Source organism: Balaenoptera physalus, assembly GCF_965194825.1.
Source record: "Balaenoptera physalus genome assembly, chromosome: 8".
NCBI lineage: Eukaryota > Metazoa > Chordata > Mammalia > Artiodactyla > Balaenopteridae > Balaenoptera > Balaenoptera physalus.
The window spans coordinates 12,217,073-12,244,981 of NC_138887.1; the positions used below are offsets into that span (position 1 = coordinate 12,217,073).

General features: G+C 42.3%; 2 protein-coding genes and 1 long non-coding RNA gene across 13 annotated transcripts in view; 2 read left to right on the plus strand and 1 right to left on the minus strand.

The window, feature by feature from the left end:
• Window positions 1–27,909, plus strand: part of LOC309666315 — a 667,877-nt gene that overhangs the window by 171,008 nt on the left and 468,960 nt on the right. The gene's annotated exons all lie outside the window — the stretch shown is intronic.
• The window catches only part of LOC309666280 (uncharacterized protein), an 85,757-nt gene that overhangs the window by 32,539 nt on the left and 25,309 nt on the right, over window positions 1–27,909 (plus strand). For 7 of the 8 annotated variants that reach the window (XR_014266975.1, XR_014266976.1, XR_014266977.1 and 4 more), the window contains 3 exons: window positions 10,479–10,556; window positions 21,451–21,528; window positions 24,783–24,890. Coding sequence is in view for 1 of the 8 variants with exons in the window: in XM_082473669.1 (XP_082329795.1) it covers window positions 10,479–10,546 (68 nt within the window). In the remaining 7 variants the exon portion in view is untranslated. Of the gene's footprint in view, window positions 1–10,478; window positions 17,502–21,450; window positions 21,529–24,782; window positions 24,891–27,909 lie in introns of those variants that run through there. The other variant, XM_082473669.1, reaches the window with a different exon arrangement.
• SUGCT (succinyl-CoA:glutarate-CoA transferase) overlaps window positions 20,300–27,909 on the minus strand; it is a 789,655-nt gene continuing 782,045 nt past the window's right edge. For 2 of the 4 annotated variants that reach the window (XM_082473565.1, XM_082473566.1), the window contains exon 18: window positions 27,319–27,332. The gene's annotated coding sequence lies outside the window, so the exon portion shown is untranslated. Of the gene's footprint in view, window positions 27,333–27,909 lie in introns of all 4 variants that reach the window. The other 2 variants (XM_082473570.1, XM_082473569.1) reach the window with 2 other exon arrangements.

A 27,909-nucleotide genomic window follows, 5' to 3' on the forward strand; every position in this document is an offset into this window, starting at 1 on the left:
AAGGAGGAAAGGTGCCACTTCTATCAGGAAAACCCAACGTCCCCTGAATCCCCAGAAATCTTCTGCTTCTCACTGGTGAGAACTGCCTGCGATAGCCACCTCAGCTGCAAGGGAATGTGATGAAGGTAGCTCTTATTTTAAGAATCTGGAACATTGTCTCCTTGAATAACATTGGGGTGCTTTAGTAAGGAAGAAAAGACACCTGGGTACGGAGGAGGTAAGGAGTGTGTGCCCCACGCCCAGAGACACAGCTTATCTGGGGAAGACGACTCTTCTCTGATGTGTACTTGCTTGTCCTCACAGCTGTGACCTGAATAGCAGGAATACTACGCTCCTTCCCTCTTCACATAATCCCCCAGCTTTTAACGTGTGCCTCAAGCTTCTTGAGCCTAATTTTAGGTTCATTCAATTTGTTCTTTGGTTGAGACCCTACTTGGTGTCAGGCTTAAGGCCTCACCCGGTGGGCCCGATGGGGTGAAGCTGTCTTCTGCTGTCGTGCAGCTTGCATCGCAGCAGAGGGAGGGAGACACAGGACAGGTGGGTACAACACAGAGAGAGCAGAGCCATGACAAGGGAAGTAAATGATGCAGTGGGGACACACAATATGGCGGGACATTCAACCCATGGGGGGTTAGGGAGCTGCTCACAGGGTAGTAAAGAGGGTAATGGAGATGAGAGGGTGGATTTTTCTAGGCAGAATGGCCAGCATCTTCTAAAGGATGTAGGGGACGAATATTGGTCTTCTGGAAACTTTTGAAGTTCAGAATGTCTGAAATATAGCCTGCAATGCAAGGGCAGGCAGTCAGGCGAGAGGTAGGCAAGGGTTAGATCATGGTGACCTTGTTGGGGCAGCATGCGGATCCGATAAAGGGCTTGAAGCAGAAGTCACAGATGGTCACAGAAGGTCACACTGCAATCTCTCTCAATTCTGGTAGCCTGTCTGGGAAGGACTGTTTTCACTGCCTTTAATCGGTCAGTTCAGATAACTCCATTCTAAATGGTTTCCATCTTATTTGGTGAAATAACTGGGTGGAGAACAGATGATTTTGTTTTTCAGTCTTTTATGGTAGGTACCGTGTAGACTCAGCTTCTAAAATTTATGAATCAGAGAGACCAGATCACACTGCTAGTGTGCTCTCTGGCCTGTGACGTCTAAAGCCACGTCACTGAGCCATCGAGACTTAGCATAAACTGTTGGCCTAGGACCTACTGTCGTGTCAAGAATCCCCCCCTGCAAGCCAGCACTACAGCACTCCCGACTACCTCCTTCCCTTCCCCTCACCAGCCCCTCCCACAACTCGGTAGGCAACTAGCTACTTCCAGCCAATGAAGACTCACCTTGGAATTAACCCAGTTTCTCTTCTGATCATAAGTGCAGAGCCCAAACAGAAATGTCAGCATACGTTCAGAAATTCTTCTCTGTGATGGACCTAGGATGGAAATCGGGGTGGTATTGAAAATCCTTAGATACTGAGTGAAGATACAAACAGAACAGCATCTGGAAACCTACTTTTCTGAATTTCTCAGCAGGAAAAAAAATGAAGGGAGAGATGGGAGGAGGGAGTAAAGCGTGCCAGGAAATAAAGGAGGTATTTATTGGCTGCTTCGTCCTTTGTAACCATCACCTTCACACACACACCCCAGCCTTTATGTTTGCACTCGTCCAGCAGATGAGCGATCCGGAGTTCAGAGAGGTTAAATGAAATCCTAAAGGATGAAGGCCCACGTCGCCCACATCATCCGCCCCCTCAAATGAGAAAGGCTTTAAAATGAAAACCCAATTTGTGTACTCTCTAAGAAAATCAAGTAGGAGCAGAAGACCTCAAATCAATCTGAAGATCCTAATAATGAAAAAACAGTCTTCACAAAACTTATGTTCACACAAAAGCCTGCGCATGAGTGTCTATAGCAGCTTTATTCATAATTGCCAAAAATTGGTAGCGACCGAGATATCCTTTAGTAGGTGGATGGCTCAGCTGTGGTCCAACCATGCAGTGGAGCGTTATTCAGCAATAAAAGGAAATGAGTCATCAAGTCATGCAAAGACATGGAAGAACCTTAAATGCATATTACTAAGTGAAAGAAGCCAGTGCAAAAAGGGTACAATCTATATGAGTAACGATATGACATTCTGCAAAAGGCAAAACTATAGAGACAGGAAAAAGATCAGTGGCTGTTAGGAGTTGGGGGGAGGGATGAATAGGTGGAACACAGGGGATTTTTAGGGCAGTGAAACCATTCTGTACGATACTGTGATGATGGATACGTGACAGCAGACATTTGTCAAGACCCAAAGAATGCCCAACACGAGAGTGAACCCTAATGTCATCTTTGGACTTCAGCTGGTTCGTCAGTTATCATAAATGTCCCACATGTCAATAACAGGAGAAACTGGGATGGGGGAGAGAGTACATAGGAAGTCTGTGTACTTTCGGTGCAATTTTTCTGAAAACCTAAAACTTCTCTGAAAAATAAAGTCTATTCAAAAAAAGTCTCTGGTATGAGCTTTTCCTGGAAGGAAGACACAGGCGCTTCAGATGCTCGTGGTGGACCTGGCAGAGGCAGGGGCTTCACAAGCTAAGGGACAGTTTCACGGACGTCCATTCACTCAGTCGCAGCCTAACACTGCTTACTCAAGAGGGTCGATAAGTCCCCTGCAGAATCTGGAGGTAAGCTCTCCCCTCTGACTTGGGGGTGTTCTAACCTGTGACTAGGAATTTTCAAGGAGACATGACCCCATTGTCTGTGCAAACAAACAGCACTGTCCTTGTAAGTGTCACACTTTGAGTGAGGTGACTCATGCTCACGTCAGAGTCTCCAGATGACCGGGTTTTCAGGTCACCACACGGCATGGAGGCTGGCTGGCTGGCTGAGGAGTCTTCATGGGGGCTCCCACACCTCTGGGGACCCCAGGGGAGGAGGGCAAGAGGAAAGGCTGGCAGAAACGGGCTGCAAACAATCAGAAAAGCTAACCCTTTGATCCACTGTCTGAGAGACATGCGGAAAATGTGACTGTGGTGCTGCTGTGTCCTCCGAGCATAGCTCTTCCCTGGGGACACGCTAAGAAGAGTACAGGCTGCCACTGCTGAGGACTGAACAGTCAGCACTTCAGTAAGCCCACAAGGGAGGCACGAGTGACACCCCGGTGTTAGAGGTGAGGAGACCTGGGCTTACAGGAGCTGAAGGGACAGGCCTAAGGCACCCATCTGGGCTCACAGAGGTGAAGGGGCAGGTCTGAAGCACCCACCTGGGCTCTCAGAGGTGAAGGGACAGGCCTAAGGCACCCACCTGGGCTCACAGAGGTGAAGGGGCAGGTCTAGGTCACCCAGCCAGAGCACACTGTGGGTGCCTGTCTCCAGAGCTGGAGAGCTGAGTGGATTAGACATATTGATTTCCGCATTAGTAACCCGGGATGGCCTGTGATGAGGTTAGTTCTCTCGGGGGATTACTTAGTTAGTGTTCAACAGAAACAGGAAATCCTAATGCTTTTCTTTTTTTGAGGCCTTTCTTAGACCTCCTCTGCTTCCTTTGTTCCAGGCTAGTTTTCCCCACATATCTAGGCTCTCAGCCTCAGAAGAACGAAAGCTTATCTCCTTTCTCTTGGCTTCTAGGTCTACTGCTGTAACATAGGTACCCTCCACACTGAATTTAGGGGCAGGAGAAAGGGTCCAGACATGCGAGGCCCCTGCCTGACTGCCTGGCAGCCTGTGCCCTAAGCATCCACCAAAGGCTTCCCGAGTGCCGGATTCAGAGCTAAGCATTTTTTTTTTTTTAAGTATTTTGTCTTATTTATTTATTTTTGGCTGTGTTGGGTCTTCGTTTCTGTGCGAGGGCTTTTCTCTAGTTGCGGCGAGCGGGGGCCACTCCTCATCGCGGTGCGCGGGCCTCTCACTATCGCGGCCTCTCTTGTTGCGGAGCACAGGCTCCAGATGCACAGGCTCAGTAATTGTGGCTCAGTTGCTCCGCGGCACGTGGGATCTTCCCAGACCAAGGCTCGAACCTGTGTCCCCTGCATTGGCAGGCAGATTCTCAACCACTGCGCCACCAGGGAAGCCCAGAGCTAAGCATTTTTCATGCAGGATCTCATCTCATCCCTGAAACCTTATGATGAAGATCCCAGTATCACCCCCGTTTCCACAGATGTGGAAAGCGAGACTTGGAGAGGTGAACTGCCTTGCAAAGCGGCAGAAGGCGTGGCAGCACTGAGGTGACAACTACGGTGCTCCAGACTCTTTTTTTCTTCAATCTGCCTTTTTTTAGACTTTTTATTTTCTATTGGAGTATAGTTGATTCACAGTGTCATGTTAGTTTCAGGTGTACAGCAGCGTGATTCAGTGATACATATACATGTTCCAGATGCTTGAGTCCCACATGTGATAATGTGTATCTACTCAGCGCAAGCAGACCAAGGAGGAATGTCAGTCTTTCATATCGCAGACTCTCTGTGGTCTTTAGATGACATTAAAAAAATCAAATATGTCCCTGTTATGTCTATTTTCTTCTAATGTTTTCCCAGTGGGAGTTCGAGACGTCTCCACGGGAGACAACTGTGTTATATTCCCCAGGAGCCCCGCGGCATGTCAAGAGTGACGTTACCATTGCCCTGAATACCCCTGATTCCCTCATAACCACAGAGCACAGTGTGTGCAAAATGCACAGACAAACTTCCTGTATATTTGTCCCCTCCATTCCAGGCATGCTTCTTATACCACAGAATGTTACATATACCCAGGAATTAATGAGTCTGCAAAGGGGAACTCCCCCTCCCCCCAATATAACGCAAGCTTCAAACCTAGGCAGCCACAAGGCAGGATTAGCATTTTTCTGCTCACGAACACGACGGAGCCACTAAGACCAGGAGCACCAAAGCCCTGGGCCCATCCTCAGCCCTGCCGCGGGAGAGGTCTTCCTTCTAGAACTGGTCGCTCCACTCATGGCACCCAGAGCCATCCTTTCCTCCTTTCCCTGGGATTCTTGCCTTAAAATTCCCTGAGAAGTCTATGGAAGGCGATGGCAAAGGATGAAGCCTGGAGATTTTTAGAGGACCAGCCCTTTAAGGCCCTAGGTGGAAGGCCTGAACTTCTTTTTCCAGAATTGCTTCAGCTTCCAAAAGTGAATTTCTGCTGGGTTCTAGAAATAATATTGATCTTTAAAAAAAAAAAACACTTTTCAAGTATAAAACCTAAGGATCAGATACTCAGTATCTATGAAAGCCAGCATTAGGAAGGTGCCTTTGGCATGGATACGGACTGTACCAGACTTTCCGCCTAGGTGTGTGTGTTGATGCTGTGTAAATACAATCAGATCGTGTTTACCTAAATGCTCCCCAGATAATCACTTCTGAAATACCATAACTTTATTTCTTCTTCGACTTTTACTTCAAGTTCTTGTCGTGAGTTTCACTGAAGATAGACAGAATTAGCACGTCAAAATCAAATTGAATGCGGCCTTTTGCCCCAGACACCAAAGTTTCCCAGAGCTCCATGGCTGAAGGGCAGCTTTTCTCCAAACTCTCTTTAGTGCTGCAGAGATGGATCTGAAAGATCAAAGCTGTAAAATAGAGGCAGCCAGTGCAGAGACCTGCAGAGACCTGGCAAGTAATGTAAACGGGAGATGCCATGTGAGTGTCAGGAGCGGTGGTGACCAGGAGAGGAACTAAGGCCTTTAGACACAGGCCGTCACCACTCTGTTGGTGCCACAAGCTGGATCGTCTACGTGATATGAAGGGCCCGGTGCAAAATGAAAATGCAGGGGCCTTTGTTAAGACAGCAGCAGCGGAGCATGAAACCAAGCACGGGGCCCTTCTCAGTGCGGGACAGACTGTGACCACGCAGGTCAGGGGGCCCAGGAAGCCAGCCCTGGCCACACGGGTATGTCAGGCCAAGTTGACAAGAGCAGCGCACAGACACGAGAGCTTGCTCGCTTCTTGAGACCTTTAAACCCAGATGAAGGCCCAGCAGGGATGTTGTAGGAGGTGGCCTGGCCTGCTGAGGGGTCAGCACTCAAGGGCCCCATCCTCTGCTGCCTTTCTTGGGGTCCACCCCTCCACCACTACCACCTGCTGCCAGACTTACAAATGCAAACCTGTTCAGAGAGCCTGAGCTCAGCTGCACCTGAGTCTTTGATAACCTGGAAAGGAACTTTTCCAAAAGGTGCGGGCACATAGGTAGACTCAGGGTAGAGACCTAATACATCTTCCTTTCTCGTCCTTCCATTCTAAAACAGAATGGATGTCTTTCTTACAACCATATTATTAAATGTTTTCACCTTTTTTTATAACTCCTTGTATATTTAACTTTTTGTTTATTTTATAATGTATTGTTTCATTTTAAAATTTTTATGCGTTGATTCTCTTAAACATGCAAAAGAATTACATTTCAAATAGAATATGCAGACCTCCAAGTATATTTAACCTTAGATTGAATAAATGCTGGCATTTGACCTATTTCTTTCAGATCCATATCTTTGTTTTAAGAAGGAAATCTTGCAGATATATTTGAAATGCTCCATATACTCCTTTCTCTTTTACCGAGAATTAACCACAGTCTTGAAGTTTTTATAACTTTCCCATCAAAGGTTTTATATTTTGACACTTACGTAGATGTATAGTATTATTTTCTTTTTCTGTTTAATTTACCAAAATCATATATTTGCAAGTTGTTTTGTTATTCCCTCCACGTAGAATAGATCTATGTTGATACAGTAGATCACGGAGTATTCATTTTAACTGCTGTTTAGTAAGCCCCTATATACATGAAGGATAATTTATTGATGCCTCATGTATGAGTCTTCCTGTTTCCTTCTGATTTGTTGTTGTTGTGAACAATGTGCAGTGAGGGTCCTGCTATTTGGGTCTTCGTGCGAGCAGGTACATTTCTCAAGGATCTGTATCTAGTGGTAGAGTCTGAACATCTGCAAGTTGGGAGCAGCTTGGTGATATCCATCAGGGGCTGTTCCCATTTACTCCCCACATCAGGTCTGAGAGTTCCCACACCTCACATCCTCGCCCACACTTGTTATGATGAGACATTATTTTTTGTCCAGCCAGTGGGTGTGAAGAGACACTTCATTGCTGATTGAATCTCCATTTCCCTGTCACTGATGGGATTGATATGTATTTCCATATGTTTATTGGTCACTAGGGTTTTCTCTTCTGCTAAACACTTATCTATATCCTTTGTCACTTTTTTAAGAAGTGGATTGTTTTCTCTCTTTTACTACTGTGAGGGAGTTCTTCATATTCTGAATATGGATTCTTTGTTGGTTGTAAGTGTAGCAAATATCTTTTCATGGTCTGTGGTTTGCTTTTTCACTTTGGATTGCCTTGTGTTATACAGAGGATTTTAATTTGCGTGTCACTAAATGTATCATTCTTTGTTTTTGGTGGTTTATGTGTCTTGTTTAGGGAACTCTTCTCTAATTCATGTGTGTAAAGATACTCTCCGATGTGCCCTTTTGTTTAAACTGAACTTCATAATTTTATATGGATGATCAAGTCTGTCCATAAGCATGTACTTTTTTTTAAAATTGTGGTAAAGTACACATAAGAGAAAATTTAACATCTCTCCAATATAGTCTTTGAAATATTTCAAAATTTGCTCTCCATATTTATGTCTTTAATCCTCCTGGAATGTAATTTTCTGTATTACAGAAATAGGTAATATTTCTATTAGGTAGGATGTAATATTTCTGAGTTAGTATTTCTAACATTTTTTTTTTTCCAAATGGAGTTTTCTCAGGATCATCTATTGAATAGCACATTCTGTCTCCACTTACTTGTAATGCCATTTCTGTCATATATCAATTTCACGTATGTGTATGTTGCCTTTCATTGGTCAACTTGTCTGTTTCTTCACTAATACCCTGCTGTTTTAATTGTCATAACTTGATCATGATTACTGATACCAAATAAGGCAAGTTCATCTTTGTATTGTTAGGATGTTTTGGGCTGCACTAATACTGGCATAAGAAATGGGGTTTTATAAAATGCCGTATGATAATAAGTTCGAAGAAAAATGGCTCGTGCTACTCCCAACCATCGCTTTCTCATGAAGTCCCATTCAAAGACAGGACGAGGGGTGGAGGCTTAAAAGGCATCCCTTGATTTTTATTGGGAAAAAACTATCCTTTCCCAGAAGCCCTGGTAGAGATTGCGCTTTACATGCCATTGCTCAGTTGCAGGTGAAATAGACAGCCATCCACCTGTGCCTGGCAAAGAGAAATAGGATTGCAATAATCGACATATTATTGTGGCTTTGTCCATCTCTCCTTGTAATTCCATTGTCCATTTTGACTTCATATATTTTGGGGCTATGCCGTTAGAACTTTAAAGATTCAGGATGATTATCTTCCTGGCAGATTGTTCCTTTTATTCTGATATAAGAATATATTTTCTATTTTTCTTCTTCTCCCTTAATAATTCTTTGTTGTCTTAAAGACTATTTTACCTAACATTAATATTAATATGCTGGTTTTCTTTTGATTAATGCTTCCCTCTATCGCTTGTCTCATCTCTTTACTTTCAAAATATATTTCTTTACATTTTACATCTTTCTCTCACATATATCAGTGAGGATGGGTTATGTTATGCTGTGGTAATAAACAGTTCTAACATTTCAACAGCTTAAAACAACAAAGATTTATCTCCCTCTTTCAAGCTGCAAGTCTCACAAGGCACCATGGGGAGCTCTGTTCCATTTCATCCTTCCCCTGGGGTCCAGAGCAGTCACTCTCCTAATCAATGCTAATGGTTGTAGCAGAAGAAGGGGGGAAAGTGATACATCACGCACTGGATGTGAAGGTTTCCACCCCCGTGTGGCACACATCCCTCCAGCATACGCTTTACAGGTCGTAACCAACACCTTCCTCTCATTCCTGGGGAGCAGGCAAGTGAAAGCCAAACCATGAGTTCAGAATGAGAGTAAGAAATATTTAGTGAACAGCATTAATAACTATCATAAGTTGTATTTGAACTGTTAAAATAAAATTCAGTTTGAGAGGCTGTATCAGTTGGTAAGTTTATTTATATTTACTATGAATGCTGATCTATGGGACGATTTGTGTTTTCTATTTATTTCCCTTGCCTTTACTTTTTCTTGTACTTTTCCTTTCATCTATTGGCGTTAAAAAAAATACATATTCTATTTCTATGTTTATAGGTTTATCTTAACATTTTAATAAGTATATTTAATGCAGCAAATTAATATTTTTACTTTTGTCCCAAACATTACAAGGAACTCAAAATACAGTAGTTGAATGGAGCATCCCCCGTCCTCTGTGGTGTTATTTCCTAGCATTTTAGTTCCACCTTGCTTTTAAGTCTCTCTCAAAATTGTTTTTAAAAATATTAAAAAATATATATATATATATTTTTAACAGTCAGTACTGTTTAGACTTTCCTCCCATTTTAACAATCATTTGCTCACCACTGCTTTTTTGCATCCTACGCCTCATTCCAGGGTTAATTTTCTTCCAATTTGATCACACTCTTTGATAGTTATCTCATCAAACATCTTTAAAGAAATAAGTCCCGCTCATTGTTTGTCAGAAAATGTCTTTATTTTGCCTTTTTTCTTGAATAGAACTTTAGCTACTTGTAGAATCCTACACTGACAGTTGTTTGCAACATAAGGTTATTTAGCACTTTGAAGATATTATCCCATGGTCTTCAGATCTTTATTTTTGGTGATAAGAAGTTCATCATCAGTCTAATTATCATTCTTTTATTTAAAATATCTTTTTTATTTTCTAGCTATTCTTAAGACCTTCTCCTTGTCTTTGCTGTTCCATAGCTCCACTACAACGTGTCTGAGGATTTTGTTTTAATCTATCCTGCTTAGGATTCACTGGGATTCCTACATCTGAGAATTGATGTGTTTAACAAATTCTGGGAAATCCTCTGCCATCCTTTTGAATGTTGCCTCTCTTCACTCTATTTTTTCTTTCTGAAAGTTTATTTTTATTTTTAAAAAATTTTTCACATTCTAGTATTTTATTTTATTTTTATTTTTAATTTTTGGCCATGTTGCACGGCATGTAGGATCTTAGTTCCCCAACCGTGGGATCAGACCCACAACCCCTGCATTAGAAGCACAGAGTCTTAACCACTGGACTGCCAGGGAAGTCCCCCTTTCTGAAATTTTAATTTGACATATTTTAGACTGCCTAAATCTATCCTGCTTATTGCTTAACTTCTCTTTTAGCTTTCAGGTAATTCCAGGTGCTGCATTACAAGTAATTTCCCAGATTTTATATTTTTGTTTGTAGATTCTCTCCTCTACTATATATAATGTGGTCTTTAGTCTATCCTTTGAATTTTTTTATTGTATTTTTTCTCTTTGTAGAAAGAAGCTCAATTAGTTCTTTTGTTTAATTAGATTGTTCTTTTACACAGCGTCATGTCTTTCATCATGTTTTCTATTTCTTTTAAATAAAATATCCAATAATTTTAGATAATCTTGTTTTCTGGTTTCTTTCAGATTATTCTATTACTTCTAGTTCTTGGAGCGAGGGGAGACATTCATCCTCTTTTGACTGTCCCTGTTGACTTTCCTGTGGTGAGTAATTATTTGTATTATGTGTGATGTTTTTCTTCCAAGTACATCTTGACATTTTTCAGATTGGCATGTTTTCTCCTGAATGGTGATTTCTTACATAGAAAGTAATTCATTGTCTGATTCTAGCAACATGTAGACCCAAACTACTGCAGACTCACCTTCAACTACAAACATACAAAAATGTTGGATAAACTATAACAACAGCACGGTTTTAAAAACCTATCTGAGGGGAAAGAATAGAGGGCATCTCTTTTTTTCTCTGTAAGTCCCTTTAGCTCTGAGTCCTTAATGGTTTTGTGTTTTCAAGATACCCAAGCATTTCACCTGGGCCAGAGCAGCTTTCCCATTAATTTCTGAGTTGAGATTCTGCACTAGCTACAAGTGTTAATTTGATTGTCACTGTGCATATGGCAGGCTGGACACTTATTTGTTTCTTTTTCTGTTCTTCCCTGAGCCCTGGGCAGAGCAAGCTTGGTGCAGCATGCCAGGTTGTTCCTGGTGGTTTTTCTGTGAAGGTCTTTCACAGAGTGAGTAACCTTCTAGGGTTCAATGCCAGTCTCAATTCAAGCACCATGCCTCATGGGGCCAAAGTCCACGTTTCCTGTCAAGGTGTGAGCACCATTATTTCCGCCCATGAATGGTAGGACACCTTTCTAAATCTAATTACCCCACTACCACATCAGGCTGCCTCTACGTTAGGTCTGTGCTGGCCGGGAGTTCTCTTTTCATTTCTGGCAACTAGAGATTCATTTTAATATTTATTTGTTCCCCTTGATATGTTTTAGAAACTGCTGTGTTGTTATAACTTATCCAGAATTCTTATGTTGTGGCGAAAGGTGCAATAGTTCAGTGCTCCACATTGCTAGAACCACTCGGTGCTCTATTTTCTGTGTGAGAAATCACTGCTCAGGGAAAAAAATCGCCAACCTATAATTACTTTTATAGAAGCTTATTAAAACATTGAATTTTCATAATGAAGAAAACCTGGAAATACATATGTGAGTGTGTCAGAATGGCATCTACACCTCCAGGTAAGAAAAGTATTCTCCATTGCATCAGTCACTATTTACCTTTTGTGTCTTAGTCCACGGCCACGTTGCTTTAAACCTGTGTTTCGATAACGAAACTTTTCAAAATTAACATATGGAACCACACTTTTGCTAAACTATTTACTTCTCATTTCTTGTTTCCAGGTTTAGTTTAATATTATCCTTCACTTCAGCTACTATACTTTGTAGAAAATGCGTTCTCTTGCAGAGCCAAAGAAATGTAAAACAAAAATGACACACACACATGTCCCAAAAGTGTCCATCTGTTCATTCACCCTTCTGGAATTTAGGAATTTTTTTTCATGTACTAGTATGGAGACTTTTCCCCTTTAAGACTCATATATTTGATATTTTGTGGGACCTGGTAAATCCATAACATAGCCTGAGATAAGTTCCAGGGAGTAAGATAACATTTGTTATTTACAATCCATTCAATCGCCTTGACAATTGAGTGTTATTTTCACTCTAAGAGAAATGGTAAAACGAATGAGAATGAAAATTAAGTGCTGGGAGTTGGCAAAATAGGACTCTTATGTTGGTGAATATTGAACACAGGGAGAATGACAAGTGACAGCCAGCTAGGAATTACATTTCATGGGAAGGTACTTCATAGCCAAATATAGACAGAGGAGATTACTGCTCACTGAAATCCTGTTTTGAAATATTCCTTAAGATTGTTAAGAGATGTGTTTGTTTTCCTGTAGCCAAAGCCCCCAGAAAACCCATGGCAGTTCTATTCCTTGCACCGTTCAAGACAAGAACCATTACCAATAACACCCCCTCAGCCAGAAGCTATATTTACTGAATCAACCCTAATTACAGCTTTAGCTGAGGTTGTGAGGTCAAGAGAAGCAGTCACATCTTTCTCAGAAGGAAAACATGAGGTTGGAAAATTTGATCTGCAGAAGTTGTTTTCCCACCCCAAGTATAGGGGATCTATCCAAGATATACAAATAATGGTGTGTTTTCAGTTCTCTCTTGTAATCCTGAAAACTACAAAAACAACGTGAAGGCAGCTGCTAATATATGAACAGGTTGGATTTCTGAAATGCATTCATAAGTATAGGAACAAGAATGAAGGAAAGACCAGCTCAAAAACTGGGCGACAATTTAGTCCTTTGAGAATCACATTGTAAATCAACCCACAAGGGATCAGGGTCAGGAGAGCAAAGTCACTCTAAGGTGGCAGAACTTGAAGGTTCCAATGTATCTATGACAAGTGCATGCATGGATGACATGTAAATTGTTGTGATCTGGCAATTTATTGCTAAAGTTTTCATCATGAATCTTAACCTCGATCCAGCAACCTTGCAAGTTGTCCTAAAGAGATCCTTAAAGATATACAAAGTAATCACATCAGTGTTTTTTATAGAGAAAAATAAAAAATAAACAAAGGTCAATGATGTTGGTTAAAGAATTGTTAACACTTGTTCACAATTATTTGTAATTGTTAATAATTTCAAAATCATGTTACAATATAGTGCATGCAGCCCAGGGAAATTCTTCAGTTAGCATCTTTATCTTTGTCTTCCACAGGTTCTTCCGATTTTATTAGGTAGGGGGAATTCTCCAGATGGAAACTTAGGGAGCCCCATGTTTTGTTTTGTTTTGTTTTAACCATCCTTAGCACGTCATTCTCAAATCTTAGCACCTGGTTTTAATATAAAACTTCTCTATCCAACTCGGACCCTCTGCAGGCAAAAAGTCTGGAAGGGCTGGTGGTTCTTCCTCACTCTCCACTCTGTTTCCTCACTTTTCCCCCATTTTCCTGACCTGTTCAGGGTTCTGGTCAGGGAGGGGAGGAGGAGGGAACAGGAAAGCTTTTGGCTGGTTCTGTAACGAGAGGAGCCCTGCTCCTGGAGCCCCTTTGGAGGCCGAAGCTCTCTTTCTCTGGTTGGCCCTTTGCTGGCCTTTCCTGAGACCCGCCACTGGACTCACTTAATTGCATTTCTCTTGATGCTGTCATGTGTTCCTACCACTTGGCCACTGTCTTCACAGCAGCGCACTAGACAGAGACTCTGTAAGTCCCAAGGCCCCCAGGAAATCCTCTTGGGCTGCATTAAAGATGGTCTGACCAGCTCTCCCTGACTGTGAGGCCACATCTGGTCCATAAGAAACATCCACCTTCCTTTTCTCTGAGGGCAGGTAGGCTCAGGCTAGGGCATCTAGCCCAGCTCCACTTTTAAGTTTTCCAAGCAAAAGTCAGACATCAGCCTACCGTATCTCTCCCCCACAGAGGAGAACACGTATCAAATCAATTCTGAGTGGCCCTTGAAGCTTTTCTCTTTTAATCAAGAACTTGATGTGGAATGGAAAGCATCCAGTCCCCATATTGGGATGCGGATTCTTATAGCTCCCTAACTGCTCTATTCATTGAAGTCTTTCTAAAACCTTTCTCGATCTCCATGCTTGTCTCTTTATATACTTGATGTGAGGAAGGGGCCTAAGAACTATGAAACTCATTTTTTAACATCCCCTTTGAAATCCCCACCATGTGGAATGTCTTATTTTCGCTCCCTTGTCTTTGCCATGCTTTGCATATCTGTATCTCAGTGGAAACTTCATGCCACATCTGGGGATGTGAACGGCCCTTATCCAATAACTCCAGCCCCTTTGATAATGTCAGTGTCGAAGCTTTGGGGGAGACTTTGTGTATAGAAAGGGAATTCCTGAAGTTAAGTTTGTGGGAAAGGTCTTTAGTCAACTGAACTGTTTCGTTAGAGGAAAAAAAAAAAAAAAGTGAAGAATATGATTTCTGCTTGTGAGAGGGAGAAGGCAAAAACAGATTGGAAAGAGGGGAGAAAGTGCATGGCTGAGTAACATGGCTTAAAGACTAATGATCCCTAAGGAAAAGGATGTCTAATATTCAAGTGTAATGGCCTTCACATCCTGAACTTGAAGTCGGCTACGCATCAAAAAAATCCTTGTTTGGATAATTTGTTGTTACTAACCAATCAAGGAAAGAACCTTATTTCCACATTTGGGTCTATGGCCAAAGCAAAATAAAGGAACAGCTGTAAGCCGAAGAGTGGAGAATGGAATTGAGAAGAAGCAGGAAGTTAGAGTCACAGGTGATCATTAGAATGTGAGACCCTGGGAAGTTGCCAAAATCCCGAGGAAAGCAATGAAATGAAGGACCAAGACATCTTATCTAGATAATAAGGAGCAGAGAGACCCAGTTGACATCTGACTTATGCATACAAGTGTACATATTAAAATGTCTGGAAGATGTTAACTGTGGTTATTGCAGAAAGGTGGGATTATAAAAGATCATTATTTTCTTCTTCATTTTTTCCCACTAATACATGTTTCTTGGATTCTTCTACCATATTTTTGTAATTAGAAAAAAAGCAAAGTTGAGTTTAAAGGAAAAATAAAAGAAAAAATATGAATCAGAACCAGGTGAGTCAGGGAGACAGCAGTCCATGGGCTCTACCTTGGCAAGTCCATTCTAGATGTAATGGCCTGTTGGCATTACACATTTAAATGTAAAACAGTATATTTCTATTTTGTTTTATATATGCATCAGTCTCTGAGATTAGGTAACATGCATCCACCCTAAAGGTACTTACCAAACAATAAAAATAAAGACAAATAGTAATTTTCAAAAACGTATTTCCCTGAAGAGCCAAGAAAGCTAAGGAACAAACATCAAACTGTAGTGACTTCAATAAGGAAAATGTTCTCTTAGGGGGCCTTTGGATAGCCAACCACAACCTTTCCCAAGATACATCTTCGTGGGTGTTGGGAAGGTGGGGACATTTTGTCCCCTAAGAAGAAAGCCAGGCATAGTGGTGGGGCTGGTCCTCGGGTTCCAGCCTGGCGATGGCTCTCTGATTTTCACAGAACCTCCCTGCACGTGTCTCCTGTTTCCTAAGGGGTATAGAGGGGGAGGGTGGCTGCTTAGGGGGCAGGTCTTCCAGCGGTCATGGCAGCTGGTAGCCGAGGCTGTAGGTGCCAATGGACAGAACTGTTTGCAAGGCTAGTGCTGCTTGTGAACGAGAGTGGTCCCCAGGTCACCACACTTGGAGAGATGAGGTACAGCTTGCCTTGTGTACGGAAAGGTCTTACTCTCCATCTCGATCAGAAATATAGGCTTAGGAGGGGACATGCCAGTGCCCTGGCTCCTCCTGGAAAAGGGCCTTGGGTTAGGTGAGTAGACTTTCCTTTACTAGGGCATCCTAACAGATGGAGAGAAAAGGAGAAGGAGGGTGGGAGGAGAACAGTAGAGAGCTGTCACTGGTTCAGTCTAATAAAAAAAAAAGTAGGTTGACAGAAGTGACACCCAGACAATACAGTGGTACAAGGTTGGGCTCTGGAGTCTGACTGCTTGAATCTGAATCGTGGCCTTGCCACTTAATGACTAAGAACACATTTCTTTCTTTTTTTTCTTTTTTCTTTTTTTAATTTTTATTGGAGTATAGTTGACTTACAATGTTGTGTTACTTTCTGCTGTACAGCAAAGTGAATCAGTTATACATATACATGTATCCACTCTTTTTAGATTCTTTTCCCATACAGGTCATTACAGAGTATTGAGTAGAGTTCCCTGTGCTGTACAGTAGGTCCTTGTTAGTTATCTGTTTTATATATAGGAGTGTGTATATGTCAATCCCAATCTCCCAATTTATCCCTCCCCCCTTTCCCCCCTGATAACCATAGATTGTTTTCTATATCTGTGACTCTATTTCTGTTTTGTAAATAAGTTTATTTGAACCATTTTTTTAGATTCCACATATAAGCGATATCATATGATATTTGTCCTTCTCTGCCCGACTGACTTCACTCAGTATGACAATCTCCAGGTCCATCCATGTTGCTGCAAATGGCACTATATTGTTCCCCTTTATGGCTGAGTAATATTCCACCACACATATGTACCACATCCTCTCGGTCCATTCCTCTGTCGAGGGACCCCTAAGTTGCCCATGACCTGGCCATTGTAGATAGTGCTGCTATGAACATTGGGGTGCATGCATCCCTTCATTTTATGGTTTTCTCTGGCTATGTGCCCAAGAGTGGGATTGCTGGATCATATGGTAGCTCTATTTTCAGTTTTCTAAGGAACCTCTACCCTGTTCTCCATAGTGGCTGCACCAGTTCACATTAAAGAACACGTTTCTTAACCACTCTCATCTGTGAAATGGGGATCATCAGGGGGCCAGTCTAACAGGTTACTATGAACATTAGCTAAGCTGTTGCAGGTAAAGCGCTTACCACGGTGCTCAGCACAGAGTACATGATCGATGAATGTCAGCTCTGAGGACAGGTGTTAAGGCCTGTGGGTGGGCGGTCATAAATCTCTCTCTGCACCCACCCCTTTACCCCACTTCCTAACTTAGTTTCCCTCCTGGGTCCTCCCTTGTTGACCACCAGGCACCAATCTTCTTGCTTCTTATCTGAGATTGGCATTCTTGATTTAATGAAAATCATCAGGTTTAGCCTGTTCAGTCAATACTAAGCTGCCAGGTCACCCAGACGTTTTGCACTGGTCTCCACCAGCCAGGAAGAGGGATAATTATGCAGGCTGTTTTTAATTTAATCCACTCAACAAGCTCCTCAAATAGGTATTATTATTAGTCTATTTTTATAAAATGTGTAAACCAAGGCTCAGATAGGATAACTTACCCAAACACACATAGGAAAACTAACCCAAACTTTTTTTTTCTAATTTCAAGATGAGAGTCTAATTTTTGAAAATAAGACTGGAAAAAGATAGGTTCTTTCTTCTTTTCTCTTCTCTGTGAATATGTGAAAAAAAACCCAAAAATTATTTAACAACTTACCACTTTTTGAGTGTAACATTATCTAAATGCCGTTGAAGAATCACTAGTTCCACAAGAAGTTAATGCATAATAGACAAGAAAGGGAAAAAGAAAAATGAAAACAAAACAAATTTCCAGGTCAAAGCAGTTTGGGTGATGTTGGATTAAACCAAATGAGAAAAACTGATTTACTCTGGGAGTTCTCAGACTCTTCCACATGTAGATCTCCAGAATTGTGGTATGAAATACTATATTACCCAAACTATTCTGGGGAGTTTTAAATAGGAAATCTTTTTTTTTTTTAATGGGAAATCTTTCTGGATTAATATTCCTTTGAAGTTCTACTCTATTACCATTTGGTGAAATTTTCAAATATATTTGACAGACTCTGTACAGAACATTTTGAGATGACATGGAAAAGGGGCAAAATATGATGAAAATATGTTTCTGTGTAAGTTACTGTTGTTAATAATAGAGTTCGTGATACGAAAATCTGAAAGTAGTGATCCCAGTGAAAACCAGGTGAGAGGCTTCCTGAATCCTGTGCGTGTGTATGCGTATGCATGTGTGTCTAAGGATATGTTTGTGTGTTTTAACACAGAGGTATAAGAGCTTCTAATTTTCGCATCCTTTATTGTTTTGGTCCATGTTCTTAGAGGAGCATGAAGCATGGTATTAAAAAGGTGACACAAGACTCGTTCCTGAGACGTGATCACTCTGAGATGAGGAAAGGTAGAGCGAACAGGTGTAACTGAAATAAATGAGTGTAAGGGGAAGACCAGAGTAATAATTTCTCAGTAGACAAAGTGGTTTTTCATGGCTATGGCGGGAAGACAGCTGTAGTAGGGTTTCCTGGCACCCACTTTTTAAAAATTTTAAACAAACTTAAAAAAATTTTTTAAAACCATTTTAGATTTATAGAAAAGTTATGAAGGTGGTACAGAGAGTCCCCACGTGCCCCAGACCCCAGATTCCACTATTATTAGCATCTTACACTCGTATGATACACTTGTCACAATTAGTGAACAAATACTGATGCCTTGTTATTAATTAGAGTCCATGCTGTATTCAAATTCCCTTGGTTTCTATTTAAAGTCCTTTCTCCTTTTCCAGGATCCCACCCAGGACACCACATTACATTTACCTGTCATATCTCTTTGGGCTCTTCTTGGCTGTGGCAGTTCCTCAGACTTTCCTTGTTTTTGATGACTTTGGCAGCCTTGAGGAGTCCTAGTCAGGCATTCTGTAGAATATCCCTCACTTGGGATTTGTGTGGTGTTTTTCTCATGATTAGTCGGGGGTTATGGGTGTGGGGGAGGAAAACCTCACAGATAAATTTATTCTCATCACATCCTATTTTTAAAGCCGCCAAGGAGATGGTGGCAAAGACTATGTGTTCACCAAAACCTGTTTCTATTTTTACCTAAGCACATAGCTAGCCTACATTTCTTAGCCTCCTTTGCTAAGTGAGGTCATGAACCTGGGTTCTAGCTAACAGACTCCCTAAGCTTTAACCCCAAAAAACCCCCCATGGATTTTCCATTGTTATTTCCTCATTCCTCACCTGACTTCAGTGGAGGACTCTGAGACCCTGGGAAATGGCAGAACAGTGAGAATGAAGGGTGCTGGGTCCCTGCATGACCCCGTGGAGCACTGCCCCAAGTGGCTTGCAGTACACTGGGATGGGAATGAGAAGTTAACCTTCGTTAAGCCACTGAGGTTTGGGGATCGTAAGGAACAGAAGTTGACCCTCCCTGAATCATACAGAGATGATCAGGATGAAGCTCTATGCTGGGCACAAGATTGAGAAGAATCCATTTTTGAGTAAAACCCCTTGCCCTTTGTCAATCTGGCCAGTCAGGGTGTTTTCATAAAGAACCAGTCTTATGAGTACCCATCCCCTTTAACAACAAGTCCTTCCAGTCTGGAGGGCTCCCTGAAACACCAGATCTTGGAAACCGTTCTAACTGAATGCAGACACTGGGCTGAGAAGGGGTCTGCCCTGAGGGCTTGCCTCCTGGCAGACACACTCCTACCGCCACACACAGCCTGGGGACTTTTTGTGTGGTGAACTGTTGGCATTCAAGGGAGGAAGCAGGAAAGAGATTTGGGGGGATATGTGTAAATGGATTCCTGGGTTAAAATAGACAAATCTAGAAACAAAGTCACTCTGAATGTGTTTCCCACACGGCAGAGAGTTCACACTGGGTCTGCCATTGTCTCTGGGAGTTCATTGTCTGAAAGGCTCCACCAGGAATGGCCCATGGACAGTCTTGTTACCTCAGCACAGTTGAATAGAAATGGCCTAATGCCAGTGTCACTTGAAGGATGGGAAACTGAAACATCCATTCATTCCTACTTAGTTCTCCAAACCTGAGTGATACTAAGAATCATCTGGGGAGCACTTAAAAATCTAGAATTTAGGGCTCTGCTTTCAAAGATTCTGACTCACAAGGTCTGGAGTAGGGCCTGGGAATCTACACTTTAAAAACCCTACAGGAGGTAAGGATCAGCCAAGTTTGAAAATCTCTGATCACAACCGTTTTCAGTAATCATCTACACTAATTTATTTTGCTGCATCAATCGCTTAAAATCAGCATGTGTACACACACACTCACACACACATACACACACACACACACACACAAGCGTGCACATGCCATCAAACCATGCAAAGCAAAAAGCCTCCATTCACGCCACTATCAATTAATCAGTCTTCTTTCTGAGACAAGAGGCTCTTATTTGAGTTCCAGCTCTAATTCATTGTCTGTCTTTTCACTCCTGACTCCTTCAATGACCACCAGACTGCTGGGGAGAAAAAGTCTTCTCAATGTTAAGGATCCACATCAATATCTCCTGCCTGTAATTGTATCTCTCCTTTAATTAAAAAGTTCTGCTTGCAATAATACTTGTCTTTTTGTTTAAAAAAAAAAAAAAAAATCACAATTCCGGGAATTCCCTGGCAGTCCAATTGTTAGGACTCCACGCTTCCACTGCTGGGGGCCCGAGTTCGATCCCTGGTTGGGGAACTAAGATCCTGCAAGCTGCGTGGCACGGCCAAAAATTTTTTTTAATTAAAAAAACCCCACAGTTCTCAGGTATGTTATTGGGAAATGAATAGATTTCCAGCATATGCCATACGTGGGCTAATCTATGCTCTACATTTTCATTTGGTCATTTCCAATTTCTCCAACCTGCTTCTCTGGGTGCTGTGAATGCTGTGTCAGATCCCTAAGGTATTATGTCTGCCATCTTCCTCCACCTACCAGTAAAAGAAATCTAATGATAAAAACAGGGAATTCAGAAAGCTGAGTAAAAGTTTTCTTAGGGATCCTGTGTGGCCGTGCAACTCTCCCTAGTTTCATTTTCCCTTGTTTAAAAAAACATCTCTTTAGTCATCAGTTCAAACTGATTCCTGGGATTAATGTCAAGTTTGGTAGCTTTTCCCTTCAGGGATTATCACCTCCAGCCTGGCAATCACATCCGCAAGTCCTCTCAGTAGCCTGGAAGAAACTGGAACCCACCAGGAGAGGCTGGGATTCCTTTACAGTTTTCAGATCCCTTTTATCAATGCTTATCGTGGTTTTCCAGTATGAAAGTGGTGCAAATTGAGGTGCAAGTAAAATGCCCCTTCTCACTTCTTAAATCTGATGTGAGACTGATGGGGTGGCCATGAATTAATTAATAAAAATATCTAAATTTGATGTTTCTTTTTTAAACAGTAGCTAATATATGTAATGATCAAACTTTTATTAGTCACCGGACGTTCCACCAGAATATTGGCCATTGCAACTCAATCCATTCACCACATCCTCCACCCCAACACACACACACACACACACACACACACACACACACACACACGTACTCATATACAGCCACTTATAATTTTTTTGGAAACAATTAGATTCACGTGCAGTTGCAAAACTTCACAGAGAGATCCCATGTACACTTCATCCAGTTTGCCCCAATGTTTTCGTTTTATGTAACCACAGTTCAGTATTAAAACCAGGAAACTGGCATGGGTACAATGTTGTTACACAGACTTTAAAAAATATATATTATTATCTGCTTCTCCAGGCAAAGGCTCCTTCTCAGAAGCCGCTGACTTTCGCCAAATCAGCATCAAGTCACAACTGCCCTCCCGTGTGAACCCAGGTTGGTGGATTCAGTCAAATGTTTTGTCTTAGAATTGGATTACGGTTCCCCAAATTTAAAAAAATTCCCCAAAGGGAAAAAAAAATCATCAAGCTAATTTCACATGGTGTGTGCTCCAGTTTATCCGTTGTTGTGTAACAAACCACCCCCAAATGGAGTAACTTAACCACATTTATTTTGCTCATAAATCTGTGATTCGGACAGGATTTGGTGGGGACAGTTTATCTCCGCCCGTCTGGATGAGTGCATCTCGGCTGGGATGGCTGGGAGGCAGGCTGCACCTGACACGGGCGAGGGCAGCGTGAGGGTGGGGCGCGGGGTCGTCTGAAAGCTCCCTCGGCCCCGTGCAAGTTTACTGCCTCAGCTGAGAAAAGTCAAGAGAGCTGGGAGCTGGGCCCCTGGGCTTCTCGGGCACGGCTCCCTCTGCAGTGTGGTCTCTCCTCAGGTTGCCTCCAGCACGGCAGCTTCAGGGAGGGTGTACTCCTTTTTTTTTAAATTTTTATTGGAGTACAGTTGCTTTACAATGTTGTGTTAGTTTCTGCTGTACAGCAAAGTGAATCAGCTATGCATATACATATATCCCCTCTTTTTTAGATCTACTTCCCATTTAGGTCACCACAGAGCATTGAGTAGAGTTCCCTGTGCTATACAGTAGGGTCTCATTAATTATCTCTTTTATACATAGTAGTGTGTATAATATAGGTCAATCCCCATCTCCCAATCCATCCCACCCCCGCTTCCCCCCTTGGTATCCATAAGTTTGTTCTCTACATCTGTGTCTCTACCTCTGCTTTGCAAATAAGTTCATCTGTACCACTTTTCTAGATCCCACGTATAAGTGATATTATGTGATATTTGTTTTTCTCTTTCTGACTTACTTCACTCTGTATGACAGTCTGTAGGTCTGTCCACATCTCTGCAAATGGCACTATTTCATTCCTTTTTATGGCCAAGTAGTATTCCATTGTATGTATGTACCACATCTTCTTTATCCATTCCTCTGTCGATGGACACTTAGGTTGCTTCCATGACCTGGCTATTGTAAATAGTGCTGCAGTGAACATTGGGGTGCATGTCTCTTTTTGAATTATGGTTTTCTCTGGGTATATGCCCAGGAGTGGGATTGCTGAGTCATCTGGCAACTCTATTTTTAGTTTTTTGAGGAACCTCCATACTGTTCTCCATATTGGCTGCACCAATTTACATTCCCACCCACAGTGTAGGAGGGTTCCCTTTTTCAGGGAGGGTGTACTCCTTACATATCAGCTCAGGGTTCTCAAGACATGTGGGAGAGAGGCTGAAAGAGAGAGAGAGAGAGAGAGAGAGAGAAGCTACAAGCTCTTTATGCTGCAGCCTCAGAAGTCATGTAGCCTCGCATCCATGGTATTTTATTCACTGGGGAAGTTACAAAAAGGCACACTTTCAAAGACGGGATTTAGACCTCACCTTTTGTTGAAGCGTTGCAAAGTTTTGGAAGAGCGTGTGAGACCAGGAATGTTGTTGTGAGAGACTAGGAGGATAAACAAACCAGTGGGAAAAAAAATTTAAAGAAATGTTTCTCTTTTTTTTCAAAGCAAATAGCCTATGTCATGATCAAAATTTTATTAGGTAGCCCCTTGAAATTCTGTCAGAATATTTGCCTTCCTCCATTAGCTCATAACTACAGCCACAAACACACACACGCACATGCACACGCACACACACGTGTACACACGTGCACGGACAGACAAAGCTTGATGATTTCAGAGCCGATAGAGACCGAGAAACCACGGCATTGAGTGTGCTGAGTGCAGACAAATGATATTTACATACACATCCAAATTTGAACAGAAAGTGTATTTCTTTAGGTTTCAGACACTGTAATAGATAGAAAGCAAAAATGAAAACCTGTTGCAAAGTTCTAAAAAACAAAAATACATGCATATGTACACCTATGCACACATGCACACACAGACATCACTTTTTTTTTTTCTATTACTGTATTTTTATCTTTGTCCTCAGCCAAAGCTTCCTTCTCAGAAGTCAGAACTGACTCACTGGCTGTCCATGAATCCAACATCAAGACACTATTGTCGGGAATTCCCTGGTGGTCCAGTGGTTAAGAATCCACCTTCCAATGCAGGGAACGCAGGTTGGATCCCTGGTCAGAGAGCTAAGATCCCACATGCCATGGGGCAACTAAGCCCGTGCACTCTAAGGCCGGCGCACCACAACTGGAGAGCCCGTGCGCCGCGACGGTGACCTGACGCAGCCAAATAAATAAATAAATAAATATATTTTTTTAAATGTACACTTAAAAAAAAAAAAAAAAAAGACACTCTTGTCCCCTGATGTGGACTCAGGCTTGTGGGTTCAGCCAAATTGTTTTTGGTTTGTCTATGAACTGGGCTGTGGCTCCCAGGAGAAGGAACTGAAATCATCAAACTAATTTCACATGATGTACTAAGAAGAACGCGGTACCACATGAAGGAGTTGAGTGATTAGTTTACCAAGCCATCCAGCCCTATGTAAATGACCTGTGATAAATGACTGGTCAGCCAAAGGAGCAGAAATCATGTAGTATTTCCACAGTTTGTAGTGAAATGCCATTTGTGTTTATCATTGTTATGAAACAGCACAGTCAATTGCACGGGACAAAACTTTCTGCAATCACAGAAGTGACTTTTTAGTTCAAAAAACAAAATCACAGTATAAGATTGTATCAGACATTCTTTACTTGGATTATCAATGGTGGCTTGCAGATGGCCTTAGTGTGCTGACAGCCGTGTAATCCGCTTATGCAGATATTTACAAGAGTTCTGAATGTGGAAATACTTAAACAAGGTCGAGCTCTTTTGCCTTTTATTCAGAATTTTCATCGTAGATCCTGAGAGTCAAAAAGTACACCCACAGCTTCATCATGATACATTTCCTGACTTGGCATTCTTTTACTGGATTTTTCTTTCAGTTTCTCTGGATATAAGAGTAGTGTAATTGAATGGACAATCTTCTCATCTAAAACCTACATGAATCTTAGGGTAGCCCTGTCCAGAGAGAAGTGAAGTAATCACAGTATAAATGAGGCATTTGGATAGACTAATGCTTCTTATGAGTCAAGATTATCTAATTTACCATCAAAGGCCCCAGCTAGCTGTCACTTATCACTTTTTGAGCACTTGCCATGGGCAGGTGCCACGCTGACAACTTTAGGTAACATTGCCTCTTTGATAATGACAAATTTCTATGCGGCTGGTATTATTATTCCCATTCTACAGGTAAAGAATCTGCAGCTCCTAAAGACTGAGGAACTTGACCAGGGCCACAGACACCTGGAGCCAGGTTGAACCCAGATTCGTCAGACGTGAACCGTTGCCCTAAGTCAGGTTAGTGCCGTGCCCTTAACAGAGACTTAAAAACTACACAGAAAAGCAATAAGGAGCTTTCGAGGTGATGGGAAGAGGCACAGTGGAGTGTAAGCTAATCAAGTCTGGGCCTTCCTGAGGAGTATAAGAAAATACTTACGAGTGATGGAAAGTTCACTGGAACTAATGCGGGAGGGTCCCTAGGCCCTGGAAAGAGGCTGGTTCCGAGAAATTTCCACACTTGAGAAGCTGGGGAATCATTATTTTTCCAGCTGAATGGCAAATAACTGCGGTTCTAACTGTCGTGATTTGGCTTCGCCAGTTATTGGTTGACCTGGGGCTGCACTCAAGAAAGATTCAAGAGTGGAGTATGAGGTAAAACAGGGAAAGAACATAAAACATAATTGATGAAAGGAGCTGGGTGTAATTCAGGGAAAAGACAGTAGCTCTGAAGTCACATTGTAAAGAAAACAAACAAGCTGATCTGAGGTTGGACACAGCAGAAATTCTCCCACCGATGCATTCCCAGGGACTCCTATTTGTGTGCACAAGTGTACATCTGTGAGTCTGAGTCTCCATGGTTGGATATAAGTGGGTGGGTCTGCAGCGATTCTTGTAAACTGTCCAAGTTCCATTGGCAGGGGGGTGGGACTACTTAACACTGCTTCCTGTCCCAGGGGATTACAGTCATTCTCTCACCTCTAATTTTCTCACCTCTGATTTTATCTACTTTGCTCCAAATCTTCTGACACAGCGCTTCTCAAACTTTAACATGCTTATGAATCATTTGGGAAAGATTGTGAAAGTGCAGAGTCTTCCTTAGTAAGTCTAGGGTGAGGTCAAAGTCGCTGTATTTCTCAGAAGCCCCTGGGGGTTATGGATGCCCCTGTTGGGGAACCACACTTTGAGTCATGGGGTTCTAAGCAATGAAATCGTCCTAGCACAGGAGGATGAGGATGGTGACTGTCTCAAGAAAACAGCATTTTCCTCTGTCTTCCCACTCGTTGGGCCACTACACACCATTTTCTGTAGGTTCTGATTTGTGGCGAAGGCTGAGGAAAGGACGGGCGGTAGGTGCCGCAGTCCTAGTCTTGCCCTCTTCCCAGAGCTGCTTTCTCTCCCATCCTCTGTCTGATCCCATCTGGATGGCTGGCCTTCCTTCCTCTCCAGAGGGAATTCCACTCACACAGCTGCTTCCTCCTGTGTCTCAAGCAGTGTTCTTACAGAAGAGTTAGACTCTAGAGCTTGGAATCGAGCAGGCAAAATCAGCTGGCCTAGCCTTCCGCCCTCATTATGGGGATGTCTAAACCATTCAAAGGGAGAGAGATGCCTATTTTCCTCACCCAAACCACCATCTTTTTTTTTTTTTCCCTTCTTAGCCGTTCATATTTTCAAACATTGGTGTGGGCCTTTGTTCAGCTGGAGACTCGGTCATCAAGACCACATTTGGATTAATTTGGTTCCAGGTCAAACAGTCCAACTTCACACATTTATCCCATGATTTCCTAATGCTATTGAATGACACATCGTTTTATTTTTCCCTTTGTTTTTCTCTTTCAACTAATTTATTTAATGGGTCCAAAATGGGGGGATTAGACCATAAAAACATGTGGTATCCTAATTGGATTTTGAAAATGTGTAAACATGGCCCTCCAGTGGCTTCGTATTACCATCTGGACCAAATAGAAACTTCTGACCCTTGATTCCAACTTGCCTCCACTTGCTCCACCTCGGTGCCCCATCTCATGTGTTCCTTCTCTCCAGGGTCTCTCTGCTCCAGCAAAGCTGGGCTTCTGATTTTTCAAAACCCATTTCTCAATTTCTGCCTCAAGGCCTCTGCCTGAATTAGTCTACAGAGGAGCAGCAAGTTTCTACTTTCCATTCTCTACACCTTTCAGAAGGGTTTTTAGATTTCAGCTCAAGATTGATGCCTCTAGGAATATTTCCAAAATCAACCCCAACCACTCTTCAACCTTCTGTGATCCCTAGTCCATTTCAGTGCCTTCTGATTATTTTGGCAAAATTTGTGTTCTACTCATATATTTATGTGGCTCACTGAGTTCTTAACAGAAGCTAACTGCATGCTTCTTACGTGCTGGGTACTAATCCAGGTGCTGGGATCACAGTGAACAAGCAGGCAACATTCTTTTTTTTTTAATTTATTTTTATTTATGTATTTGTTTATTTATGGCTGTGTTGGGTCTTCGTTTCTGTGCGAGGGCTTTCTCTAGTTGTGGCAAGCGGGGGCCACTCTTCATCGCGGTGCGCGGGCCTTTCACTATCGCGGCCCCTCCTGTTGCGGGGCACGGGCTCCAGACGCGCAGGCTCAGTAATTGTGGCTCATGGGCCTAGTTGCTCCGCGGCATGTGGGATCTTCCCAGACCAGGGCTCGAACCCACGTCCCCTGCATTGGCAGGCAGATTCTCAACCACTGCGCCACCAAGGAAGCCCCCAGGCAACGTTCTTAATATCGAAGAGTTTACATTCAGATTTGCAAAGGTGGAGAATGAGCCAAAAACAAATAAATAAACAATAATTTCAGACGGTGAAGAGTACTTGCTATTGGGTGGTATAAGTCTATCGGGCAGGGTTAGGGGTAGTAAGTCAGTTTACTTTTGATCTGAACTCTCTGAATGCACTTTACAAAAACCTTTCATATACTGAGCAAACACTTGTAGACTCACTTTATTTAGATGTGCACATTCCAGTTTGCATGTGAATAAAACATGTTGGACCAGGTCTCAAGGGAAGGTTCTTCACGAGGCCATTCATGCCTGGGAAAATGTCACTGAGGAGACTGACCACTGATTTCATTGGTGAGAAAGGGCCATACTATAGTTTACAGTGTAGCCCAGAGTTTCACAAACTTTAATTTCTCATTAGTTTTCCAAACTTTAATCAGATTTATCTGGGGTACTTGTTAATACTCCAGATGATTCTAGTGCAATTGACCTTTGGACCACATAATTAAACACTGTGTTATAACAATTTAATTGATAACAATCAGGACACGGAGATGGATGAATGGATGGGTGTAAGG